General features: G+C 32.3%; 1 protein-coding gene across 1 annotated transcript in view; it reads right to left on the reverse strand.

Annotated features, from left to right (window-relative positions):
- Positions 1 to 2,020: 2,020 nt before the first annotated feature.
- Positions 2,021 to 18,695, reverse strand: part of Smp_150770 (putative teneurin and n-acetylglucosamine-1-phosphodiester alpha-n-acetylglucosaminidase) — a gene marked incomplete at both ends in the record, with an annotated part of 72,881 nt that continues 56,206 nt past the window's right edge. The window contains 9 exons of the mRNA XM_018788770.1: positions 2,021 to 2,902; positions 3,361 to 4,059; positions 5,360 to 6,331; positions 8,343 to 8,603; positions 11,216 to 11,827; positions 13,541 to 13,685; positions 14,511 to 14,743; positions 15,483 to 15,807; positions 18,323 to 18,509. Coding sequence (XP_018654280.1) covers positions 2,021 to 2,902; positions 3,361 to 4,059; positions 5,360 to 6,331; positions 8,343 to 8,603; positions 11,216 to 11,827; positions 13,541 to 13,685; positions 14,511 to 14,743; positions 15,483 to 15,807; positions 18,323 to 18,509 — 4,316 coding nt within the window. The remainder of the gene's footprint in view (positions 2,903 to 3,360; positions 4,060 to 5,359; positions 6,332 to 8,342; positions 8,604 to 11,215; positions 11,828 to 13,540; positions 13,686 to 14,510; positions 14,744 to 15,482; positions 15,808 to 18,322; positions 18,510 to 18,695) is intronic.

Genomic DNA, 18,695 nt, shown 5'->3' on the forward strand with positions numbered 1-18,695 from the left:
CCACCTCAATATTTTCTCTTTAACTGAAAAAATTAAAAACAGAAGAGCAAAAGTTAATATGTTTGCAAAAAAAAAACGATAAGGTATTATTCACAAATTGTAATTGGATTCGATATCTAACTGAAAGTGATTAAAACAAGAATTCATAAACTCTACAGAATGAATCAACGACCAAATAATATTTCATTGACTGAGATGTGGATTAACCAGATAAGAGTACAGAGGTAACTCATATTTCAATGTCATGCCAATCACAACAGTCGAAAAACACCTTTTACTAGTTTAGGAAATTGTTCCTCAAAGTCAACCGCTTACAACTTTTCGGAGCTATAGGTTCCTCGACTTGGTAGACAATATCGAGTTGAAAGTATCAATTTTGTTCAAAACGATTCTTATAAATGATTCGGGAATGAAAAAATTTGACGAAAGAACTATCTGTTATCAATTTTGTCTCTTAGGTAAGATGTAAGGGAAATTTGGAGTTCCAGTGAACTCTCTTTTTTCTTGTTTAAACCTTCTCTTTGAATACCTATTATTTTTTAAAATGTCATGTGAACAAGTTACATTAAACGTTCATTTTTAACCAGATAAAGTGGTTATTATAAAATCGACTTAAAAAAGGACTATTGAAACTTACATCAATTATTAACTGCAATGAAAGATTGTGGTAGAATTAGGGCCAAAATCGAAGTTTTAAACTTACAGTCTGATAGGGAAAGACAAAATACGTCTTATATCACTCTCATCAATAACAACATTATAGAAAGACAAAACTTTTGAGTGCGAAAACTATACCCATACTGGCTTTTAATTAATATGAGCATCTTTTTTTCGAAACAACTACTCTACTGATTGAACCATTTTTCATTAGCTTTACTTTCGATAGGACGGATATTTAAAATAGACTTTTAATGGGATTTTTTCATTTTCTCTCTTTGAGCAACAATCCCTTATTTAAAAGCGTTCCATTTATTGAATTGGTTCTTTTATTTTCGGAATCTAGTCTCCTTGAAAATAGAGATATTTAAGATAATCTGACATATTGCTTACTCATTCACATAATACAGAATTCCTTCTTCTCAATGTACAACAGTGATATTCTATGACTACATTAATTAAGCTACCTAAAACTCTATTCGTATTACACAATGTATCATATTTTTTTAATGAAGATCTAGATTCTCTGCTTCGGTCAAATGTATAGGGTATTTATTGTACATAGTTATATCAAACAAAAATTAATCGATAGAGGAACAATTAGAAAATAATCATAATTAAAGCTTTATTGTTTATCATAATATCCTATTTATCAATAATACTATTGTGTTCCAAGACTACTACTACTACTAATGCAACCAATAATAATATGATTGTTAGAACAATGATCATGAATGCTTGCTGATTAAACTTAGTAATGCGTCGATTAATTTCAAAATTAATTGCAATCACATCTAAATCTATTGCTTCATTAACTGAACTAATTTTGGAAGAACTTCTATTTTTTTCTGTTTAAACACTGAGCCTTATGGGCAGAAGATAACAGTAATTTCGATCATATATATATATATATATATATCATTGATAAATATTCTTGATAAGACATAATTTTCACTAGGATTGGAAGCCTCGAATTGGATCTCATAAACAATCAGAATAAGAATTCGTTAATTAACCTATCAAGACTTGGAGAGGCAGGATTACCGATTTGGCTCAGTAATTATACAGCTCATATATAGAGTATAGTCTTTATGTCGGTATTATTGATATTTGATATTGTCAAATAGACAATATATTGTGGTTTGAATGTTTTGTTTTCTAAGAGAAATCAAGGTGGAATTTCCAAATTCAGTTTACCTTAGTTGTGGCATTTTCAATACAGGCTTGTGAATAATATAACAAATTACTTCAGTGCTAACTTGACCATTTAGATAAAAAAAACATCAAAAAAGCCAACATGTGATTGATAGACTAACCTTGAAAAATATTGATTATAATATACACTGGAAACTAAATTTTTCGTTCATTTTTGCAAATCTTTTTCTTTGTGCTTATGCAATTCCTTTGGTCGTATCTGATACATGCTTGAATGGTCATATAACCTACACATTGCAGAAGTGTCAGAAGATAATGAGGGAGAAGATGAGTATTGTAGAAAATCTATTGTTGGGATCCAACGATAATTCATAACAGTGTTGTTTTGTACTAATTCGCTGAGTTCATGCCTATTCCATGGGTAATTAAATCCCAAAATATACTTTGATGTTAGTTTATGATAGACAAAATCATTTTGGTTGATATTAAGATGGTCGATTTTTGATGTTGGTGTTGATTTGAGTGTTGGGATGAATTGCTGAATTAATTTAACTTCATTTAACCAAGCTAATGTTTTTCCACGTCTTTTAGCATCGTCAATAGTTGAATTGACTAGAACAGACCATGCTGTCATGGGTGATAATGGATATGGTGAATTGAAATATCTTATTCTCCACTGTAAATTATACCGTGTAATCCACAATTCTTTATATTTTTCATTTGTATTCATTATTGTGAAATTGATACCATTAACGCGATCATACATTGGTAGTTGGAAACCTAATGTAGCTAACTGTTTTACTGTAGAATGAAAATCCTTTTTAGTTGATAGAAATAGTTGAGTGAACAGTGTTGTACTAAGCTGTGGTACTTCTGTTTGTGTTGTTGATGGTGATGGGGAGGAAGGGAAGGATGATTTCAAGTAACTCCACCAATCTACAAGGTTTGTATCTGATACAAGTATAGAAGCAAGTTTTGTTTCTAGTGAACCGTCGATTGATGCAGCTTTAAAGTGAGTTTTGGTTGTCTGGGATTGATTGATCGAGATAACTTTAACATATCCAGTATCGTCGTCAACTACATAACTGACCTTGAGGTGATAAAAAAAGAAGAGATAGAAGCAGTCAAAAACAATGGAACAATCAAAATGTAAGTAATTCTGTCTTCGATCTCTGTTACAGCAGAATTCATGACATTAGCTATTGAAAATACTTTGAATTTCAACATTTAGTATGGTGATTTTAACTGAAATTACTCTGTAAAAGGATGTGCTAAACTGTATGAAAGTTCCTAAAATGATACACGTACTCGTTTAGGAAAAAAATGCAATCTATGTAATTTGAATTATAAATGCAATAACTTCAGGAAATCTGAGTCTATACTTAAAAACACTGAGTACTATAAAAGGAAATACAATTAGATTATACGAGATAGAGAATATCGAGAAACTAAAGTGGTATCAAGCCGTTGTTAGCAATGGAGTTGATAGTAAACCCGTTTTGAACAAATGAACATAACAATCCTAAAAATAAATTATTGCAAACTTACTTGGGGTCCGAACATTGTGTTTGGAGGTGACAGAGGCAAAGACATTTCATCATTAACATCTGTTGAGTCTAGAAGAAAGCTTGATAGTCCACTACCGTGTGGTCCACCAGGAGTTAACTGATTAGACTTCAGCATACTGAGATGCTCAAATTTGCTGTTTAACTGTTTATAACCTTGGTTGTGAGTGCGATCAAATGAATGAATGGATGTCATATCGATGGGAAATAAAGGCAATGAATTTTTGAGTGCGTTTTTGCTGCTTTCCACCTTTCCTTCAAACGTATCAAATTTTGTCAGAAAATTGTCCAGATTGAAACCAACTTGTTTAAGCCACCAAATAGGTGACGTCATAGCTTTACGAAGTTCTGCAAAGAGACCATTTGGGCCAGTTCCTAACGCTTCTTGTTCAATCAGACCCCATTTATGAGTATCCAATACTGATGGATCACGTTTAATATTTGAAAGTCGAGTGGAAATAAGGCCATGCCAATCCGGACTAGTAAATGTTGCACCAAGAGGATCATATGCACGACTAGTTGGTGGACAGAAAAGAAATCCAGTATGAAAATCGGTAATACAAGAGGCATGACCCAGTGGTAAGTCAACTTCTTCAATAAGGGCACGTGTGAAGAAATTGTTGCGGCTAGATAATGTTAGACGTCGACTTCCTGTAGCGGAGTATTCAGCAGCCCATGCCAACTAAGGAGATGGTATAAAAAATATTCATATTTAAAAGAGCATAACAGGAATACATAAATTTCTTTATTTAGCTTTAATGATGACTTGTCCTAGACTATCATCTGATGTGCTATACGCTACAATTCTTATCATTAATAAACATTTAATACACCAAACAATAAAAAAGTTTAGGGTTACCAAAATAATTAAAGTTATTTTTCACTAGTCCACATGATAAAACGAATAACTGGATATGTTACAATGAAAAAAAACTTATTATAACGTTCAAAAGTAATAACCTACTAGTGATTATTTTTAAATTGTACATTTATTACTAAACACAAGTTAGAGACACTAAAGGAACCTACGATAACTTTAGTATCATTGACATCTTTCGACGTAATTCTTTTCATAATGGTGATCATTATTGGTATAATAATAAATAAATTTTTGTTATATCCCAATGAGTAGAAAAATTGTATTTCTGACGTTTCGTGACTAAATGTAAGCCATTTCTTCAGAGTAAATAAATAACCGAATTAAATTAACACAAGTTTAAGTAGTACAGGTCATAGTAAAATCATCGCACATTTAATAAACGTTGTCTAAACAATAACATTATAAGTATGTTATTGTAAGTAATGATCACAGAAGAGTTCTGAGGTCAAAATAAAAAAAATAACACTATGTATCAGAGTTAACACGGATTAGTTTATAAAGCAATGTACCTAATAAATCATTTATTTAAAAAAAATACCAATGATTAAGGAACAAACCATCTTTATAGTAACGTGATTAAACGCAGAAAAAGTGCCAATTTTAAAGTAATAATACTGCCAATCTTATGTATTAGATTAAACTAACGTATATTTTTGAGGAGAATTGGATGTGATATATTTCTTTTACATTAATTTTCAATTTAAACGTCAATTCTTTCCATTAATGTATCAAATTGACTACTATAAAGGAATAATCCCCCTTTTATTTCTGTATGACAATTATGTAAATAGATCTGTCTCAAATATTTCAGCATTTAACTGCTTGAAAGTTGAGTCATGAGTTCAAATATAGTTCTGTCCACTAACAACTGAGTAATGTTATTAAAAATTCATGCACTAATCAGATACCATTAACGTTTTGCCGCATGAATATATACATCGTTATTAAGTCGTATTTACGACTGTGCCGTTTAACCGATATAGGAAGTTCAATACAGCTCTATAAATATATCCCTATATGAGGAAAACAAGGATGTTTGCTATCGTGCACTAACTTTAGGATATTGAAACAAACAGATATAAGGAAAATAATCCATACATACCTTTCCGTTCTCAGAAAAGGCCGCAGTTGGACTACCTTCATGGTTAGTAATTATGAAAAATACACGTTTTTGTGCCGAAGTATTAGAATCATGATGAAACTGATTATCATCGAATGAGTTCATTGGAGATGGAATACTATTAGAATTCAGATGGTTTCTCTTACCGTTATTTGCATTTAAACCACCATTATCATATTGCTCTAAAGCAAATACATGACCATGTATAGGATCATATAACAGTCGGATAGTTTTCAAACGTCCATGATTAAAAATATGCGTTACACGTGTAGGGTGTTTGGGATCAGCGTAAAAATATTGAACTGAATCCCGTACAATTAAAGTATCACGCACAATTATCAACCGATCTTCAGAATCATAAATGAATTGAACTGAGTAAGAACGCTTTAAACCTGCGTCATCTTCTAAAGCCCATTGATCCAGTGGTGATGATGATGGTGTTGAATGAAAATTGTTCATGGACGATGAATCAACACTTTTGTCAACTGTACGCTCGGCCCATATCAGCAATCCTTTACTATTGTAAGCAAATTGATCTGTAATATAAAGATTGTGCAAATGGCGTTTTACGAGGAATCCATCTTCATCAAAATTATAGTGCCAATTGCCTCGTCTTACCAATAAACCTCTTGAGTCATAAATGAACTGTAGTTCTTCTGAACGACTTGTTAATCCCGACTCTGATCGCTCATTCGATGGTAGCTGAGGATCTGATGTAGCTATACGAAGATGTGCTATTCGTCCTTCAGCATTATAAATCAACTGGCTATGTGATCTTAAACTTGTGCCAGCTTCTTCACGGTCCACAGCCTCTAAACGTCCACCTGGACCATGTACATATGTGATCCATCGTGGTACTTGACCTTCACGTTCTTCACGTTGTTGTAAGGCTTGTAAAGCGTTTGGTTGATATGATAATGACAAGTTATATAACAATTCACGTCTGCTATTAAGCTATTTAACAAAAGAAAAATATCAAAAATTTTAACGTTTCACGAAACAAGTACAAACAAATAAATACAAGTAACACGGTTATAATAAATTTCGCAATCAATCTCCGGTAAAATGTATAATGAATAGTCGAAATTTCTCCATTTAGTATTTTGTACTCATATTAAGTAAACAGAATAAAGTACGATGAAACATATCACCAATTTTCACAGTTGAAGTCACTAATCGATCTAAGCTAGAGCGCTCTTGGGAACCTAGAAGCACTGGTTGAGCCAGATCATGGACTGGTTGAAGTTGGACATTAACATTATTGGATGCCGGCTCGGTGGTCTAGAGGTTAATCGTTCGTGCGAATTCCTGGGTTCGAGTTCCCCTTGAGGGATGGTGGATGTGCGCTGCTGAGGAGTCCTGCAGTGGGACGAAACGGCCGTCCAATGCTTCCAGGTTCTCAGTGGTGGTTTAGCTTAGATTGACTCGTTATTTTAACTGTGAAAATACTACAATCTCCGAAAAATTCTCAGACTGAGGTATCCTTGATTAGGAGGTTGTTTCTTCCATAGAAGTGTTTCAACAGGATTCGAAGAGATATATTTCCAAATATCTTTTATATTAGTAGGTTTAATATAGTAATAGCAGCAGCATAATAGCAGCCATAATCAATGAGACTGAACAGTGAGAATATGGTTCGAAAAGAAGGAATGGAAAGGTATGTATAAAGGAATACTAGAATCCATGATCAAAGGTAAGGTAAGGAGTAAATACATCTGCGCCATTTTGACTGATTCAGAACCATATCAGCCAAAGCCTTCAATCACTGGTTGAAGCTATCATGCAGGATTCAAGTAGACAGTCTGCATCCACCAACATGACTTAGACGAACAGCCAATGACCTTATGGACTGATGCAGCGCCTTAGTTTAGCCACACCTCGCTGTCCCTCAACTTACTTCTACTGCTGGACAGTGTACTCACTTCTATCAAAATACCCAGAAGTTCATCTTTATGAATCGGGCTCTTAAAAAAACAAGCCAGTTATCAGTTAGTTCGCCGGTTTTCGACAAAAGATTAAGAGAGTTTCTATGACCTATAATTATTTAACAAAAATGTAAAAGTATTAGATGCCTTGGGGAATCCGGATCAGCAGAGATAATGGTAAGAACACGTATTAACCTTATCGATAGGGCTCAAAAGTTAGCTTTAAGTATCTGAATTAATGAATGTAATCGACGAAAGGAGAAAATGGTAAAGCTTGAAATCATGATGAAAGCAAAGCTAAATACATTTTTCAATGAACGAACTCTAAAACAGTATGAAAGAACAAGGATTTATTCACTATCTTAAACTTCAGTCATTACTTATTAAAGTCAGTTCGTTAAGCCAATCGGATCAAAGTATAACTATATAAATATATACTTTAGTTGAACTCGTTTTTGTGGCCCGAGATTTGACTCCAGTTAGATCGTACAAATGATTGTTATTCAATGATTGCTGTCGAAATACCTATATCTTCACTCCTCGTATAAAATTATCGACTTGACTCGCGTTAATGAATAGCGGAATTAAATAAGTCAAGTACGAGGATGGATGTTTGAATACGTATATTTTGTACACTCATTGATCTGAACAGACAATCAGAGGAACGGAGCGAAGAGAAGAGAGCGGAGCAAAATGATGCGCAGTGGAGGCGTGTGAGCCAACTCGATTTAATCAAGCGTTAATCAACATTTATAATCAGGCAAAAATAAGTTACAGAAATACGATGCATAGGATAAAAAGTGTACACACATACGCTCACATAAAAACAATCAAGGTTGATATGTGAATAATTAGCAAGGTCGAAATGTAGCTTGAGAAGAATGGATAAATTGACCTGTCCAGAAGCTAGAATAAGTTATGTGGGTTTAACATAGTAACTGACATTACATCGTTTTTAACCTTGGAAAACCGTAATTTAATAACATTTATGATGTATTTGAAAATATAAATAGGGACAAAAAACATGAACTATTACTTACTGAATGTAATACGCATTGTATAATACGTTGACGATCATCCCATTGACGATAAAGTTGCATATTTTTTAAATTATAAGTTATATGCAATGAAGAGGATTGATAATTGATAGTAAATTCATTCATAGTTAATACACGACCAGTTAATGAATCTAATCGGATTGATGATTCTTCATTCAATACTGTCTTATCATCAGAATTAATTGTATTACCAAAATCATCTTCATTATTTCGTATAAACAATGATGTATGAATACTTACAAGCTAAATTAGGAAGTGATAAAGATGATAAATCAAAGATTAGTCAAATTCTACAAAAAGTCAGTTGTATAAACAGAATTTTTAAAATTTAGTTTTCCTATTATGGTTCATGTATTATTATTCGAGGCAAGTCAGACTAAATATTTTGAGTACTTTTACAGAAATAAACAACTGTTTAGATTAGTTCAAGTACATATGAAACACAGTATTAGGCTGTGGTCAGGATAAGCAAACAGTAATCCACCTATTAGCCTATTATTCGTACATTTTATCCAGTGTATAAGAAAAATCACGATGCAGTGCGATACCAATCTTCTAATCACAAACAAACTGGGAAAACGATATTTTAAATTTTCTATTGTCGCACTTAGTATCTTATCCATAGCTGTTATCCTGACAAAATATATGAAAAAGGCCAGTGTACATTAGATTGAGCAAGTAAATTTTCCATAATTCCATTGGTGTAATAATATAGTCTTATTCAAACTGTTTAAAATATTAGATATACAATTACAAGGAAAAAATCCTATTGTGACACTGAAAGAAGGTAATTTGGTTAGGAAAATTCTCTTTCCGATGATACCACTTACTACAGCTGTACAGTCGTATTTATAGTGAATTAATAAGTGTATGAATCTATAAAAGAATAGGAGATCAAACCATCAGAGATACGATTGTACTGTTTCAGAAAATGATATCAGAAATAAAGGTTTTCTGCGCTGAATTACTTTTACTCCTTATATAAACTTATATAGTCCAAATATTTCACTTGAAAATGTGGCCTGATCTTCTTTGTGAAAATTTTTTCATTGCTGAGTTAAATCAAAATATAATTCTATATATGGTGTCTTCTAAATACTTGGGGAATAATTCCTGTGAGACTGTTCTTTCGAATTTTGACGAGTTTTCACTACATAAAGTAGTGAACTAATGAACTAAATTCGCTTACCGATGAAGATAATTAAAAAAATCAGTATTTTTAATGAAACTGCTGTGGTGTACTGTTGTTGGTACGTACTCTTTAATAAATTATCACAATTTTGAAAATTGTACGTTTTGAGTTTTGTATATGTACCCAAGGATTTATTGAACCTTTCTGAAAAATTCTTTCACGTATTGTACACTATGTACTCTTTTTAATTTAGTCTGGTGCAAGGTAGTATCTCACATATATTCGCTCAAAAAACTTTTGTGTTTGACCCTCTTACATAATGTTGTTGATTTAGTAACGTTAAGGGCATAAGAAGACACGAAACTAATTGGAATCCTTTACGTTTGAAATCAGATAAAGTTTACAGGACTTCATATCATACGATCAGTTTATACAAGTTCGTCCCCATAAAAAGACATATTTGTGCCTATTTGATACATAACAAAATGTATAACCCTGGAATTTAATCTGTATTCACTATGGTTTTAATTTAAATCACACTTTAGTTGTTGTTGTTGTTGTATTTCTGGTACTAAACATAAATTCTGTGTATAACCTGAGTAATTATGACCATTTTTTGCATTTCATTCACAAATGGGAAACAGAATATTACTAAACAAAATAAGAGAGAAAATGAATAGTAGTACTGGTTAGTCGTAACTTCATATAAATACATAAACTAAGACTAAGAGGATATTAAATTTGTAAGTATTGTCGTAATTAAGTCTGCTGATAAAAACTCTCTTCATACTGATATTTTATGCTTCCACTTTAATACGAGGATATATTACAAGTCCCTAACGTTGTACTTGATTCCACACAAGCTTTACCTTAGTTAGGTAATTCATTTCAAAGTTGTAAAGATTTGCATAGAACAGCAGGCTAGTTGAGAAAGCCTCCGTAATAAAGCAGTACGTTAAGTATTGAAAATAAAACAGAAAGAAAGATCGCGGCTCCTTAGAGAAATGACTTAGTGCAACAGTAACTTAATGGTTAAAGAAATAGATTTTCAAACAATAGGTTACAGGCTCATAAACTAATGCAATGAATTCACTAACCCTCGCAAAGCATTGTTGTTCAAAGACATATACATCAACCTACATGTAACAACATAATAACATTGAATTACTCACTTACCTACAATTGGTCAGTGTGAATATCAACAGTCAGTGGCATATACACACAGGTACTGTTTGGATCGACCGGTGGAGGACATTGAGAAGTTCAGTTAGACTATATAACTCCTACTTGTATACTCGTTTAGTGAAATCATGAATGAAACAATAAAACCCACAGAGAACAAGTTTGGATGAGAAGTTGCAAGGGCTGTTTGAGAATCTTAGTTTAGTACTAATGTTCATCTGTTTTGAGATCATAGCTGAAGTATGATAGCTTCCATATGATAGTTAATATTCAACTGTTAAATTTTACAAAACATTATATTATGAGAATCAGGTGGACTAATATGTTTGTCACTGAATAAAGAGGAGAGTAGTTATTCTACATTATTACTGTTATCAAGTGATTAGGTGTGTGCGCGACAAAAGACAACTGTACAGTCTTCTGAGGGATTTCCAAAGTAGTTGACAATTATAATGATTCTTGAAGAGGTTTATGTGAAGTAAATGTAATAACATATAACATTATGTCTAATAAAAAAACCCACTCGTTCAGGAAAACTTACATTCATATTTAAGTCATAACCATAAGTGAATTTAGCATTGAGGATTCCTCCAAGATTAGGATGGGCAGTTTTTACACCTGGTAGTCGGTGATTAATATGCAAAGACTGTAATAAACTTCCTTGAAAGATACGCTGATATTGTAACCGAAAACCAGATGCAGTGTCAGTTAACTGTACAAGTGGAGCAGTTAATATATTAATTGGTTGTTTCAAACCGTTGGAATCCCATCGAACTGATGTTTTATCGTAAATTACAAAATTTTGTTTAGGAAATATTGATATACGCCTATAATTACTTGGCCATATGAAACGAAGCAAGTGTGAATGATCTGATGATAATTTCATAGAACTGCCAACATCACTTCCCCATTCATAGATCCAGGGACCGGGTGAGTCCAGCCATGGTGTAAACATCAAACGATTAACTTTTATTCCATTAATTCGAGTAAACTGACGTCTGAGACTAGTTGGAGTGATAACTCCAGAGAGACCCATATAGTCTGATTTTGATGATGATAATGAACTAGCTTCTTGATATTCACTAGACTCAATAAAACTATCAGAATAAAGTAATGTGTAGAGACCTGATCCACTCACAGAAACCATTGTTGGCTGTAAGTTGCAAACAGATAAGAATATACAATTTTTACTGAATAAAATAAATAAATAAATAAATAGAACAATTAAAGTAATTCATAATTAATTTTAAATAAATAGTCAACAAACAATATATGTCAACTAATGATTAATGTGCACAATAATCAGACTTATTCATTGTGTAGGCTTTTTACAGCTCAGTCATCTGAGTGAGCAGCATTCAATTAGTGAAACAGTTTTAAATTCCGGGTTATTTTCCAGCTTCATTTATACACCGATAGCAAAACACTTTATTTTCTAATCAGAAGGTAAACAAATACAGGTAATTATAACTTTGTTAAAAACTAGACGACTAGTTGACACTGTAGAGGGAAGAAAGAATCATAATGAAGACTACACTTAAAGCATAATTCTTTTAAATTTTCAGCGCAATATATTTAAAAAGTGTAGTACACGTTTATTATTTCGATGAGAGCATCTTGAATTTCGACGCTGAGTAGACCAAGACATTATTACTTGAAGTAAAATTACAGTCATCAATATTATAGGAGACATGATTTTTAAATTCTCATAGAAATAAATCAACATGAAAACAAATACTTCATCCGACAAAAAATACTTCATCATAATTCAATAGTTACTTAGTAATTTAAACATTGATTTCAATGATCATCTTCAGGTTATTACTTTGAAAATTGATAAGATATACAATTCTCTTTCTACAAATAAGACTGTCAAATATTCTGAGCATTGAAATGTAGGTTACAGTGTTGTTGAAGCAAAAGAATAATTAGAAAGCAACATTAGTTTGCAATGGCGAGGTGGCAAATACTAACTTCAGGTGATAGGATTAAAACAACAAATATATATTGTGGTTAACACAACAAATTAAGCAGTTTTCTTCTGTCCCGTCAATCTTAATTAGTTTTTCAGCTAATGTCGGTCTATGAGAAAAGATTATCTTTGTATAATATATATTTTTGTGGGAATCTCATTATCTTAGTTTGTCGAAAAGTAATACATTCTTCCTTTCACTGATAATGTTGGCATTAACGCTACAAAAAAACTAAAAGAAATATGATGTATCTGAACTTCATTAGCATTTTTATCATAACTATTTGCCGATTTATGTCAACACATACACACACAAAGAAAGACTGGTAACTTACGGACAAGCAATGTAGCTGAGACATGTGTTTCTATATGGCCTACCATGATGCAAAATTTCGGTATACGTAGAGATAGGTTAGAAAAAGGCGAAGGGTGATCAAACTAGTCAATAAAGACACTGATAACTAACCAGGGTAAAACAACACAGTTAATGTTGTTTGATAAGAATGATCAAGATGTCAAAATTCAGTAGTCCCAAACTTTAAATAATATAAAGCAAGATCGGTCACAATCGTGTAAATGTGATTGCTACCTATATTCCTCTGAGTATTCAACATCTGAGTACTGTATACCTATTTAATTTTTGTACGCTCATGTGGTAACCAGTTGAAACTATGAGCTTTCTGTGGAGTTCTATGTTGTTCTGTTTTCCCTTTCCTATCATAGGAACTGTTGAACTACTGTCATATTAGGAATTCATACAAGTATTAATTGCTACACTAATCTATTCGGAGCTAGTTTCTGAGAAAAATTTAAAAACCAAAATGTTTCTCGGAAAAGACAAAAAAGCTGTTTAACTCGGCTACAATATAGTCTGAGCTTAACATTAATGATTACCTGAAATGGAATATTTTGGATTCCATATTGAAATGATAGAGTATCTGCAGGTCTTCCTAAATCGGCTGCTTTCAATCGATTCAGAACATCATAGGAAAAATGGTAACTTGTATTTCCCCACTCAACTGCACTTAAATGTCCAGTCCTAGAAAGTCAAGAAAAATAAGCGAATGGTTATTTTATCTAAAGATTCATAATTAATTCAGTTATACTGTCGTTACAGTTAGAAATATTCACTAGCCAACAGCTAAGTAACCAAACTAGTCACATATATCTTGGCAACTTTGCAAAAGATGAATATAAAGACCATCTCATTAGTATTTATAGAAGCACAACATAGTACTAAGAATTCTTTCTAGTTATAATTCAAAACACGGAACAACTATAGTGGAACCAATAGATACTTTGTTTTCCAAGAATTCTCTCTACTATTCTGTAGCTTTCTATTTGGGAAACCTGTTTTGAAGTTCTTTTATGTGGCTTAAGTTCTTAATTAATTTGTTCACATACATTTTCACTAATTTTACAGATAAGCATAGAGTTTATTTTATTAGTACACTGATTTAACATGGAACATAGAATACTGCTGTCTTAATCTACACATGGATGGTGGCTGAATTAAAAGGAAACTAAGTGAATCATCACCTTTCTAATGGCTGGTTGCGTATCTAAGTATCTGAGCTATAACGCGTAATTGCTAAGCTGAGTTTAATTCTACTTCAAACATCAAACGCACTACATTCAGCTATCATGTAAATAAGAAAAACATGGAACAGTTTTTTTCCACTACAGCCAAATGTCTAATGACTCCTGAGTTTTATCGATAATAGTGAGTAGTCAAAACCAGTAAGATGATGATTAGGATTCAGCTGGAAATCGGTTTCCTCACCAACTATCGACCATGGATACAGTGAAAATTATCTCAATAAGTTATATTCCTAAGATAGTATATTGATAAACAATAAATTACTTTGTATATGCAAGTATCAATGTAGCTGGTCGTATATAATCTGCTTTAGTTGGATAAAACATTTCATGTGCTCCTGTTGATTGTAAGTAATTTGCAGAAGCATTAAAAATCATCGGTTGAAAGTTCGCATTATAAACGATTTGCAAAAGAACGTGCCCAGTTGAAGCGTGTTGATAAGTTTCTAATTGTAGTGCCCAGTTAAATTTAACATTGAGCAGATTTTGTCCATTCACCTAAAATCAAATACATAGATAAATATAAATAAAACACTGACATCCAAGAAACAGCATTAATTTGTAGATTTTAATTACACCCCTCATTTGTTTTTTATACTGATTTTTGAAATAAGTTGAACGATCAAAGAAAAACGTCTTTCCTAAAAGTTGCCATCAGCGCCTAACAGATATTCTCATTTGGAACCATGATGTTACTCAATGAATCCGTTGTCTTTTTTTAACCATTAGGTTTGATTTTTGCGGGGCAACTTAAGGAAAAGCTAACATCACATTTGGGTGAACTGACTAGTGAATGTTTTAATGCCATAGTAAACATAATCAACAGCACAGCTTTATAAAAAACTGAAACGATTTTGTTTATAAGTAACCAACAGTTTTGTAAGCTCCTCCATTTTTACATACTAAAGGTGAATTCATCTGGACTATTGAGTCATAAAATCTCGAACATCAACCCATGCAAGTATCAAGTAAATCTCATAATATTGATTCACTGTTTGTATACGATGAGACTTTAGTTCAATATGTTTTTCTGAAGTCTGTTTATTTGACAATAATTCTGATATTGTCAACTTTCAGGTTCCTCAGAATAACACTATTATTATTATTATTATTATTATTATTATTATTATACACAAAATAAATGATTCAAAAGTTATCAGTTATTATTGAGTAGTGATCCTAACAAACAAATGGTACTAGAAGTGAGTTACCTATTCGACAAACATTTATCACTTACTGTCAGGGTCTTCTGATAATGCCAATCTACTTCTTCACCAAGATTATTATAATTCCTCTCATTATTATTATTATAATTAGCCCGAATAGTAAATCTCTTAGAAAAGGGATCGGACATTTGACGTTTTGAACTATGTACATCTGATCCAGATCGATAATTTTGCGCCGAAATACTACGCCGAAAATGATTCTTAAAAAACTGATATGGTTGTGATTGCTTATCAAAATTTACGCCAAAATCCGAATATCCTCTGCCATCTATTGAAGTATGAGTATCAAGTATTCTTGGATTACTTTGATCATTCAAATGGTACGTCCATACATTTCTACATAGGGAAAAGTATATGTTTGATGAAACGAGATGAATATTTAAAATGTCTATATGACAGCTAGAATGAAAGGAAAACTTATAATGGTAATTGATGAACAAATATCTTGACATATTTTGCTATATCCAGGTGTGAATGATATTTCAGGAGCTTGCTACCGTGCGCTATATTGGACTTGTTAACTTGTTTTTAGATCGTAGGAAAGTAAGAAATGGATGGCTTAACGAAACACTTTTCTGTTATGTTATCGGATGAGAGGTTAAAACCACGTACATCAATTGTTAATATGTGAAACTACCAAGTAGTAATCAGTGTTGATGTTAGTAACTGATTTCTAGAAAAAGTCAATTATTGTTATTATGAACATTTAATGCAAACAATTTAACCACCTACTATGACTTGTACTGGTTACTGGTGTAAAAAAGGCTTAGGAAAATGTTAGTGATGACCGATAGATGAGACGAGTTAGTGAATTTACTGGCTATTAATAATAAGAAACTTAAGAATATGTAGACTTTTTAGCAGAAACTTATCGGCTTGCATTAGATTATCAGCAATCAATTAATGGAAAAATAAATCCTTATGATGAATTACTTAATTTTTATGAACACTCACAAGATTAATTCATTAACAGACTTCAATTAATACTGATTACAGTATAATATACATGAATGTCTAACAATGATGTTAGTAATCCAAACAACAAATCGGCCTTATTTATAAGATTAAAATATCAACATTACTGGCCTATAACGTCACTATAACTATGCTAGTCACCATAACAATATTTTAAAATATGAGGTTAAAGAGGAGAAATAAATAAGTGAAATCATATCTTTTTTTTCAAGAAGTATTTATTGAGACGTGGTGTTACTAACTCAAAGCATTACAATTACGTGTTGAATTCGTGATCAAATTTTTCTGTTGTGTAAGTGAATTAGTGCTTTGAGTTGGTGTTATGATTATTACTGATGTGTGAGCGAGAATGATAATGATTGGTTGCTTGCTCAGTCAGGCTTGTAGATAGTCCGGCAGGCGTTATATGAATTATATATTCTCCTATCCTTATTATTATTATTATTATTATTATTGATTGTCGTCGGATTGTATCGGCTTGTTGTCAGTTTTTGGTGTGGAAATATATTTACGTTCTGGTCAGGCCAATCATGTGTTCTTGATCTGAATTGTGTTGAAGTCCTGTAGAATAGACACTGGGAGGGAATCTAGTGTAGATATTCGTCCAAGGTAAGTTAACGTCCATTTCGTGTATACGAAGAAAACTGAGCGCTATAACAATTACTATAATAAACTAAACGACGGCTTATTGATCTGGTTATTTATTCGACGATAAATTCATTTCAAGCCACATTTATCAATGGAAATTTTTGTAGACAAAAATGAAATGATTACTTTGAAAAATATCTAAATATAATTTGTCAAATCCTTTCTACTTTTCTACCTCCCAACCCATAATATGCATCATATTCAGAAACGTAATGAAAGTGCATCAAAACGTTGTACAGTGCTTGAAAAAAACCAGTAAGCTTATATGTATATATTGTATCGTTACATGTAATTTTTGTAGATCGTTAACTTAGCTAATTAATTACAATATATGGTAGTTTGAGATGATGAAGATGAGGGAAGATAAGTATACATCTCCAAAGTAGTTTGTGATTAATTATGGCTGCCGAAGAGTATTAGTAGGTTTAATTTATTCTCTACAATGAATCAATATACGTACGCATTTATCTACATCTATATACTTTATGTGGTTGGAGGTAGTCGGAAGGAAATCTTGGACCTAGGTGTCGTGCCATATATCGCCTACAATCTGGAGGGGACTGATGACCCTTGTGGGATTTGAGCTGGTGTCAGCCAGCTTCAGTCAAAAACCTTAACATTGAGCACTTTGGGCAGAGATTGACCTCCGATAAGACTGATATCTTCACACTGAATAAGCATCAAGTAGTAACGAGTGTCTTGTTTGTTTAGTAAGTTAGTGCTGACCGAATTGTATCAATCGAATTCTAGTGTGGTTATTAGTTAATCTAAGTGGCTGAATATAACATACACTGTTTTGATGTTAGATGGTTAGAAGTATTCGGAAATTATTTGGACTAGTAGGCACGGTGAGACTTGGTAGGTACAATTAGATCAGAACTAAGGACTAGAAAAAAAGAGAATGATAACTAGTTGGTGATCAGTCAGAGTATATCCATATGTTTACGGAAAAAAATGTGGATGAATAATCAAATTGATCGATTTTCTAGTGTTTCAGAGTTTAGTTATTAAGTTAGTATGTTGTTAAGCTACATTAAGTCTTGTTTACCTGAGTCATACCTATGCTTACGATTCAGTGCAAGAGAGAATATTTTTGCATCCAAATAATCTTTCATGATAGTAGAAAGATGCATGGTCTATTAAACGTTAGAATAAGTGATCATCGCCTCAAATAACTAGAAACAAATACTCAAACAAAATCAATATGCTATGAAGTAAACAAACTTACGTATTTTCAATAGCACTCCTTAAATTATTTCCAGGTATCGTGATTTGTCGAATCAATTGTACTGGTGCATATAAATCCTTTTGAACTTGATAAACTTGAGCTAGGCGAACTTTCCAAAGATTATTTGAATCGCCATAGTCGATTTCCATTTCATGTTTATTCGAATCTGTAGTTTGTATCATGATTACTGAAATAATAAAATTTTATCAAAAGCTCTTGGTTAGCTTTTGAATTACGTTGTATTTAAAAAATTGTACGTTACAAAATAACTGTGATTATTTTGATTAATCATCAAATTATTAACAGCTACTTTGGAGCTTAGTAAAGATTGGTCTACGTCGCATGCAAATTCGCATGTCAAAGTATAATGAGA

Source organism: Schistosoma mansoni, chromosome W, assembly GCF_000237925.1.
Source record: "Schistosoma mansoni strain Puerto Rico chromosome W, complete genome".
NCBI classification, from domain to species: Eukaryota; Metazoa; Platyhelminthes; class Trematoda; order Strigeidida; family Schistosomatidae; genus Schistosoma; species Schistosoma mansoni.